General features: G+C 44.3%; 1 protein-coding gene across 1 annotated transcript; it reads right to left on the reverse strand.

Moving 5' to 3' along the window:
* Positions 1-2,497: 2,497 nt before the first annotated feature.
* On the reverse strand, positions 2,498-6,148 carry LOC124699891. The gene is made up of 4 exons (XM_047232120.1): positions 4,288-6,148; positions 4,090-4,150; positions 3,787-4,010; positions 2,498-2,893 (listed from the first exon to the last, which is right to left on the reverse strand). Exons 1-4 carry the CDS (start codon positions 6,138-6,140, stop codon positions 2,788-2,790), a joined length of 2,244 nt encoding a protein of 747 aa, XP_047088076.1. The 5' UTR covers positions 6,141-6,148; the 3' UTR covers positions 2,498-2,787.
* Positions 6,149-9,009: the final 2,861 nt, after the last annotated feature.

A 9,009-nucleotide genomic window follows, 5' to 3' on the forward strand; every position in this document is an offset into this window, starting at 1 on the left:
GGAGTTCAACTTTGACGATGCCGAGCGGGGTGCCGCCTTCCATTGAATTCCGATGAAGCCAGACTAGTAGGTGGTCGCGACTGGTGGCACCATGAACGGGCGATGGCCCAGGAGACTGCCTAAGGCGACACAGGATGATGGGGAAGTCAGTCGGGCGGTAGGTGAGGCGGTGCAGGTTGGTGGTCAGGCGGCATAGGTAAGAAGATGGGTAGAAGGCAAAAAAAAGGATAAAAAAGCTAAGGGCATGTACAATGGTAGAGAAGGCATGCTTTCCCTCAACCCGCCACATCATCTAGAGAAGACAATAGATATAAGTTCTACAATGGGTTATCTCTTATATCCATCTCTAGCAATTAATAATAATTAATTAAATTTAGTAGGAAATTATGTTGCTAAGGGAAGACATGTCGTACAATGGAGAAAATAGTCTTCCCTTATTTTCTAAGAGATGATCTCTTAGCTAAGGGAAGACAACCTTCTCTTCCTTCATTTTTTCTCCTCCAACTAAGCAAAAATCGATGTGGCACCTCTAAGAGAAGACTGACGTCATCCCATTGTACGTGCCCTAACACATCGTTCTTGTAGCGGAATATTTCTTTTAACACTTTCCATCTGAGGGTTCTATTCGTTCGGAGCCCTTGCGGCACCGTAAAACTTTTTCGGCTCCCCGTATAAAATGGAATATATTGGGTTGCCATGGTCCTTTGTAATTTTTATTACTTTTTGATTTTCTTGTAATATTATTAAGGATTATAAATAGATCAGTGAGCTTTTCGGAAAATATAGATATATCTGTATCTAGTTAAATTTTTCATCTTTATTTCTCGCCAAACGGCTTTCTGTATATATTTCTTTGAGAAACACAGTACACACGCAGACGCTCACATACGCACGCATACACTCACCCATATGAACGCACACACGCACATTCTACCCCTATGAGCACCTCCGGAACACTGAGCCGACGGATTGGATCTTGAAATTAACGAAGTCATCACAGGCGTCTCGCTGTCGACGGGAACACTTCCTCCTATTGAATGAATATTTCATCTTTATAAGACACATAGATATCAAACCTAGAAATTAAACTCTCGTGAGATGGAGGTACAATCACCCTCCTAACCATCCAAGCTCACTTTGGTTCTCAACTTTTTGCATTTTCAGTCAAACCGTGTAGAAAAATAAAAGTTTTTACACGTGATATGATCGCAGGTTTCACATTCCTTAACTAATCTAGATTTTTTTTTTTTTTTGAGAGAACCTTAACTAATCTAGATGGGCCCAGGGACCCGATAAATGGGCCCACGTGTAAGGCCGTCGAAGGATCCAACATGGGCCTGTTTAGGTGGTTGGCTGGTATTAACTCTTAGCCCGCGCCCACAAAGCCAGAACTGTTTTGTTGGCGTGGCCCGTGACGTCCGTGCCTAGGCCCCGTGAAGCGGTGACAGACAAGCGGTGTCCCATCTATCAGATCAGAGTATCAGACTCCGATGAAACCTATGAGATCGACCTGACCACCACGCGCGCGGGAATGGCGCGGCGTCAGCGGAAGCCCCGCGATGGTCGCCGGCCGCAACCGCAACCGCAACGAGGCCATGGCGAAGCGACGTGCTAGGCTAGGCAGGCTTCACGAGCACGCCATGTCGCAATGTATCGTCCTACCTTCGTCTCCTTCCTCGACGCCATGTCGCCATGCATCGTCTCATTCGTCTGGTCCCGGGCGGCCGGGCGTGACGCGCGCCGCAGCACACGTCGCTGCGCCTGCGCTGACGCACACAATCATGGCACGAGCTCATGGAGCTCTGGTGGACCCAGTACCATGGTTGCATCACCAAATCCGCGCATGGGCCACGGGGCCTGAAGATTGTTCAGCTCCAAAGATTTCTCTTCAACCAGCCGGCTACTTCTGTTCGATCGATTGCAGGTTCATTCATCAGTATGAGCTTTTCAGAATGTGAAACTGTGCCACCACCATGAAGCCTGTGGTTACATGTACGGAGTACATACTGATGAGCTTTTCCATGGAACGAATGTGTAGCTTTTCACAGCTAGTACTAGTGCACAACAGGTTTCAGAGACCATTGCTAGTTATACTCTCTCCGTCCTCAAATAAACTTGCGTTTGAACATGTCTTAAGTCAAACTTTATTAACTTTGAACAACACTTTGGGTTCTTATGTTTTTTTCTATTCCTGTGAAGCAAACACCCAAGTTTATATAATTTCAGTATTTTTTGAATCCTATGTTTTGCACATGCTTCCTATCATATTTCTATGTTTTTCGTGTTCATGTGTTTTGAGAGTCCTGCGAACCAAACAGGCCCTACAATTTGGCTCAGCGCTCCAATCCTAATTTCTTAACTTTACTTAAATCAATAATAACGCTATAGCTGGCTGCTGCAACAAAAAAAAAGGTCTCACAATGTGGTTAAATTTACTTCCTCTCTTTTTTCAGAAGGTCCCATTTGGTGCATTTCAGACTCCAAGCAAATGCTTACTTATCTCTCTCAACATATCTCAAGAATGTATCACGCAAACAAATAAACAAGCAAACAAACAAAAAATCATCTAACTTTTCACTTAAGACGTCTAACTAGGTAGAAAATTACAAGCATGCATCCAAAGAGCAGAATATATATAGGAGGCCTGGGACAAATAATTCAAGAAGCAGCAGAACTAGCCACACGGCCTGGAGCAGAAAATGAATTTCTTCTGGAGATCTACCACACTTGATTTTTCGTGGAGTTTCTCCTAATATCCATGTTCTGACATGCAGCTACCTCATTGATTTATCCCAGAGCTTCTCCATGTCCATGGGTTATGATTGAGCCCTGTTGACCTGCCACAATAAGCTTGGGGACTCGCATCCCAAATCCGCGCCTCAATTTCTCAACACTGTATTCACAACAAATAAACATTAGAACAGCGATTATATACAACAGCTAGCAGGGTCTGTTCACTGAATAATATAGGTGTGGTCCACGGCAGAGAAGCCACATTAACTGAACAAACACCGAAACTGTTTGAGAACATGCCACCATGTGAGTGCTGATCACGACACATGCTATTTTGAGAATTTTACACAAAAAATGTCTTCAAGAGTAATCGAGTTTTCAATATGCTGTCTAGTCAGGACTTCTTTTATAACAAAATAAACTGATGGTGATATGAGTAATGGTGACAACACTACTATTCAAGTTTTCAGTCACATGGATAATCATTTAATGTAGCTCATGAAAACAGGCTGTTCAAAATCTATGTATGTGCATGGTTTCGGATCTGCCTACAGGCAGTCATAAGGATCAGGCTCTGCTGATCACACCTGGCAATTTATAGATCTGAGACTGATGATGTTGTGTAGTTTCTAAAGACTACTATTAGTTTAGTGCGAGCACTATATTAAGAAACTAAAATATATCATCAGTGAATAAATTATTGACTTGCAATTCTAGCATGATTTCAGAAAATAAAGAAGCTCTATATTTATCTATGTCTTATGGCAAACAATATTAGGCACAACACACACTAATATATTTTCAGTATTAGCTTAGTTTATTAATTCATATAAACAGAATGATTCCTTAGCAATAAATCCGATATGACACCAAATTTTCTTCACCAAAAACAGAATTATCTTTATTTGAGTTACATCAGTGCAGAAAGCTGGCAACAGAGCAAGATTATAGTGCAGGTAAAAACTTGATCCGATGAGGAACTTAGGTGACTAAGGGAAATAATTTCAAGTACTTTTCATCCATAGAATTTAAAATGATAATAAATGTGCTTACGTTGGGGCAAGCTTGCCAAGGCCATAAAGCTCTTCACCAGATGCTTCATCTGTAACCTTCCCAGAATTTTCAACTATATAAGATCTTTCAGGAGAATCTGAGAGTCCTCGAGCTACAAGTAAGTCCAAATCCTTCTTGTGGAGTTCTCTTCCGTTAATATATATGCCAGTGTTTCCACCACCGCATTTCTTGGGCATAGGGTAATTAAACTCTGGAATATAAGGCTGCAAGCAAAAGATCCAGTTAGATATTTAATCAACACAATGTGGAATAGCAAATTGCATAAAATCTACAAGCTCTTACTGGTATCATGCCAAGGCAGGGCTGCCCGACAACACCCCAGAACCCAGCACGGTGGTCATACCTAAGTAAGAGAATATTAGAGAACATTTTCAGTATTCATACGAGAAAGGAAACTTCTAAGTACATTGGACGTATTTATTATAAAATTTAAGTAATCCATTTTGTAAAAAAAAAAATGAATACACAACGAGGAATTACCAGTAATCACCAGGATAAATTGCTCCAGCTAGCTTCTCAGCCTTCCTGACCAGACGGTCCGGGATAGGGAAACCATTTACAAACACCTTTGCTCTTCCATTTTGTGTTCCATTGTTCATTCTGAAGCTCTTTTTTATAAGATTGGTGAGAAATGAATCACCCACCTTTGTCGCCCTTGTGTGGCTAGAATCTCTTAGCACATTTAGCATATCTTGTGTGTAATCAGGACCATCAAACTCATCGTCTGATGACTGCGTCTCATTTGCTACACAGACATCTTTGATTGAGTTCTGCTTGCAACTTTCAGTTAACAGCACAACCTTTTCATGTTCGGAACGGGTACTTCTGCTTCCTATTCCAGAACCTTCGGATGGTAAGAATCCACTATGATCACGACGTGGTAAACTCGGTGTGCGGGAAATGACATTCTCTTCGGCATGAAGATCCCTGGATTGAGGGCTGTCCTCAGAATTAGTCCCTACAGGGGTATGTTTGCTGTCTGATTCGCCTGAATTTGAGTGCTTATCCTTTTCCTGAGATTGATGACTTGCTACAGAAAAAGAATATGGTGGAAGCAGCCTCTCATCAGCAGTAGCACGCAAGTTATCTGCCATGTTATCACCAATGTTATTTTGCAGTGTAGGAGATAAATGTGCAATTGGTGTAAGTTCCGATACATCGAGCCTGGTTCCATCAAGCTTGACTACAATTGTGTGTGAGCATGATCCACACCGCAATTTATACTCCTTCCCCAACAACGAACGTTTCTTCGGTAGCTGCAGTACTTCGTAGCAGTTGTAGCATATGGTAAAAGGAGCACCACCAGCAATTGGCTCAAGAGTTTGTGCAGGCTTCTTTCTTATATTGGCCCTTGGGTTATTCGGATGCAACGAAGGATTAGCGCTTCTTGAATTGTACCTTTGCTGACCAAGCAAGGGACCATCCACAGGATAGGCCCCATAGCTGTTCACAAGATATGGTGCCCTCTGATCATTGAAACCCAGGGGAGTTCCCTGTACAGGTAAGAACTCCCGGTGGTAGCAATGTAAGCAAGAACAGGCAGCCTGATGGTAGAAACCTTCGTGGTGGCAAGAGAGAAGAGGATCAGGATCATGCTGTCCAAAGAAATAGTTATCAAAATTTCTCCATGGGTAAGGGCCAGCAGGATAGCTAGAGGTTCTTGCATGTGCAATAGGTTCCACATATCCATGATGGTTTTGCTGTGCAGGCAATGGATCATAAACATGTATGCCAGGACTTCGCGCGTTCATGGAAGGAGAGTGATGAGAACCCTTTCGATGCAATTGAGATCGATCTTGCCTCAACTGACTCAACCGTTCATGAATACCATATGAACTTGAGGTATCTGCTGCTCTATTGACTGCACTTGTATCTGGCCCATTTACCTCACAGGATTGCTGCACCTGGTCTCTCAACTCATCAAGCATCCTCAACAGTTCGGCCCGGTCTTTCTCAAGACCCCTGACTCTGCTTGGACCATCCAAATCTGGTTCATTGGCATGCTCCTTATTGGAATGCATGTGCCTCGACTTCAAATGGTGGTCAATAGGGCCTTCTCCCCGGAATGCATTGGGTGGAACACTCGAGATTGGGGACTTTGGCCGTATGCCAGATACATCTCTTGCTCTCGCAGGATGTGCAGTCTCTCCATTTTCCACATTGCGAAAGCGCATGTACTTAGCCTCTTTTACATCATCTCTTGCGCCAGCTTTGACATTTGAGGTGCTTGGCTCCCTTGTGATCCGACTGTTATCACGGCTGTAAACCGATCTGCTATGCAAAGCTGGCATTCTATTGGGTACTGATCTGTTATCAGCGCTGGCTGCATCCATTGCTTCAGACGTCTCTGGCACACTCTCCAGTACTTCCAGGTATTTCACATTTCCATTATCAGAGGGATCCAAAGCTTGGCCCGAGTTTCTTTTCTTGGCTGCAAAATTTCAAGAGAGTAATGACGTCATTTTCAGATTCATACTAACACTCAATGATAGATATTAATTTGGAACATTCTTGAAGAAGGCTTCAAAAACACCAAGTCGTATTACGACAACTAATTATGAAACTATAAAAGACCTCAGAACTCAGAAGGATGTGCAAGGCCCAAGTGGCATCGTCATTGCCTCCTATTAGCTCCAAAAGCTACCTTGCAAGGCACAACCGAAGACTTAAACATGCAACTAGATCCTAAAGTAATACTACTAATAGCCAACGACAGAGGCATACACTGGATTTCAAAATGATTGAATCATCATTAAGCAATTTAATACATTTAGGTCAAATTCAACGTATATTTTATTTCCATTAACCCCAACGTGACACTACAAAATTACCGCCAAGATAAAACCTGTTTAAGAACTGGTCACAACTCACAAGCATTTCTCGGTAAGAACTAGTCATAAACCAGAGCTTTCAGCTTTGGTCATTTACACCAGATTTTTTCTAAGTTTAATCTCGCAAGATAGACCAAGAGAAATAAGACCTGGTCCCCCCAAATCGAAAACGTCAGGATCGTCATATGCTTGCTGAGAGGGTAATGTATTTTTAAGGAAAAAAAAAATACATACGGAGTAAATTCAGATACATGAATTTTGTTTCCAAAAGGAAAAAAGAAATGGCAGACTCGGTTAGCCAAATTTTGAACTTTTTTCTTATTCAAAGGGGGAACTAAAAATGCACGACGAGTTCCTCTGTCGAATGGAAGGCAAAACAAAACAAAACAAAAAAAACTTAAAGTGGTAGGCGAACCTGCGTCCACAAAAGGAAATATCCCCCCTAATTAGCTGCGAAACACGAGGAATAAGTAGAGGAACCGAACTATTCCTCGCAGCAGGCATCATCACCAAGGAAAAATGACAAATGGGGGATTGACTAATTACTATGTCTTAATCAATTCCCCCCAATCCGAAGCCAGTGGGAGCCAAAAAAGAAGGAATATTCAAGAAGAACGTGTAGCAGTATCAAGAACGCAATCGCCGAGCAAACAGAAACAAAACAAAACAAAAAACAGCCCTGAAAATCCGGCATTTTGGTGACGTCTTTGGCCCGTGAACAAACAGAGGAGGGAAGGCCGCGCGGCGGAACACTGAATGAAGTACTAGGCAAGCACCGTGGCGTGGGGTGCGTACCTTGGAGGGTGGCGCCGCATCCGCCGCAGACGTAGACGGAGTAGGCGGGCAGCTCCGGCAGGAACTTGTCGCACCTGGGGCAGCGCACCACCCGTATCCTCGCCGCCGCCGCCGCAGCCGCCGCCTCGTCCCCTTCCATTTCCCGACAGGGCAGGACAGAACAGCCTCCCCTCCACCGAACAGCTTCTTGCGCCCTCCTCTCCCGGTTAGAAGCACCGCCGCATTAACGGCGAAACCAAGAATCCCCAACAAAGTAACACCAGAAAGGGGAGCTGGACTTGCGCAGACAAAGAAAGCAGCAAACACCACGGGAGCAGCAGCGACCAGCTGGTGAGCTGGGGGCGGAGGAATGCGTGGGAGGGAGAAGGGGGGCGGACCGGAGGAGAAAGGGCGGGCGGGGTGGCTGGCTGGTTGAGGGTGGGAAGGAAACTGTGTTGGAGGGAGGTGCGGTAGTTGCTGAAATTAAATCGACCCGTCACGAGCAGGCCATCTTCTCTGTTCTCTCTCGCCTCTGACTCCAATGCTTCGGCTTTTGTCTGCTGCTCCGCTGGCTCAGCTGGAGCTGGGTGCTCCGTCTTTCGCTCTCTTCAACGCGCGCGGCGCAGAGAGCAACAGTCGCCTGGTGGTGGTGGCCGTCGTGGTCGTGTGTATACTCTTTTGCGAGAGAGAAATGCCAAGGTCGCTCAGCTACACGCTACCGTCCCTGCCTTCCTGCTGCTCGAAAAATATGCTTATCCGGCGCCATCCCTGCGTCTGCCCATCTTCTTTTTCGCTGCCTTTGACGTCGGAAAATTGTGGAATTGGTAGTATCGCTGGTAGCGCTTTACTACGTCTTGAGATCTTGTCAGCGGCTGAGGGATACTACTCCTACTACGTACGGCCACGTACGAGTTAACAGCGGGAGATCAGCTGAATAGTTCGTGATTAAATTTTCTTTCGCCCGTGTTGGTGAAGTGGCAGCCACGCATGATGAACGGGTCGCATGCGCGGCAAATGCTGACTTTGTCTCGTTCGAATGCATGGATTAATTATTAGAGAATTGTACATTTTCAACCTCAAACTCGTAGATAAAGTCCGCGATAAACCCTCAGCTACTAATCCCTAAAAATTGGACACTGAACTGATCAACCTTGGGCTGAGAGCAACTTCAGCAGTCGCGGCAGTAAACCGTGGCGCCGTATTTCTTGTTTAGAACGCGCTATAGCTGTTTAGGAGCGCGCGCAGCCGGCCCTTGTCTATCAAGACTAGATTTAGATGTGCGGCGCACGATCCTGTGGAATTGGTGATAATTTACACATTGTATAGCGTGACTAAATGATTTTCAAAACAAAATCAATAGGATGAAATGAGGATAAACAAAATACATAAAATCACAAACATAGTAGCAAACGCTTATATACAGCCATATAAGTAGAGGAATATGTTACAGTTGGTTTCTCAAGACCTGTCATCCAAAATGCATCAAGCATTTATAAAAATCAATGATAATAGTCAGAAACTAAGTCTATCAGTCCGCACGCCACCCAATCTTTCACATAGTCAGTCGCTGGGTAAAGCATTTTGGGTATTGTATCAT

Source organism: Lolium rigidum, chromosome 3 (assembly GCF_022539505.1).
Source record: "Lolium rigidum isolate FL_2022 chromosome 3, APGP_CSIRO_Lrig_0.1, whole genome shotgun sequence".
In the NCBI taxonomy this organism is placed as follows: domain Eukaryota; kingdom Viridiplantae; phylum Streptophyta; class Magnoliopsida; order Poales; family Poaceae; genus Lolium; species Lolium rigidum.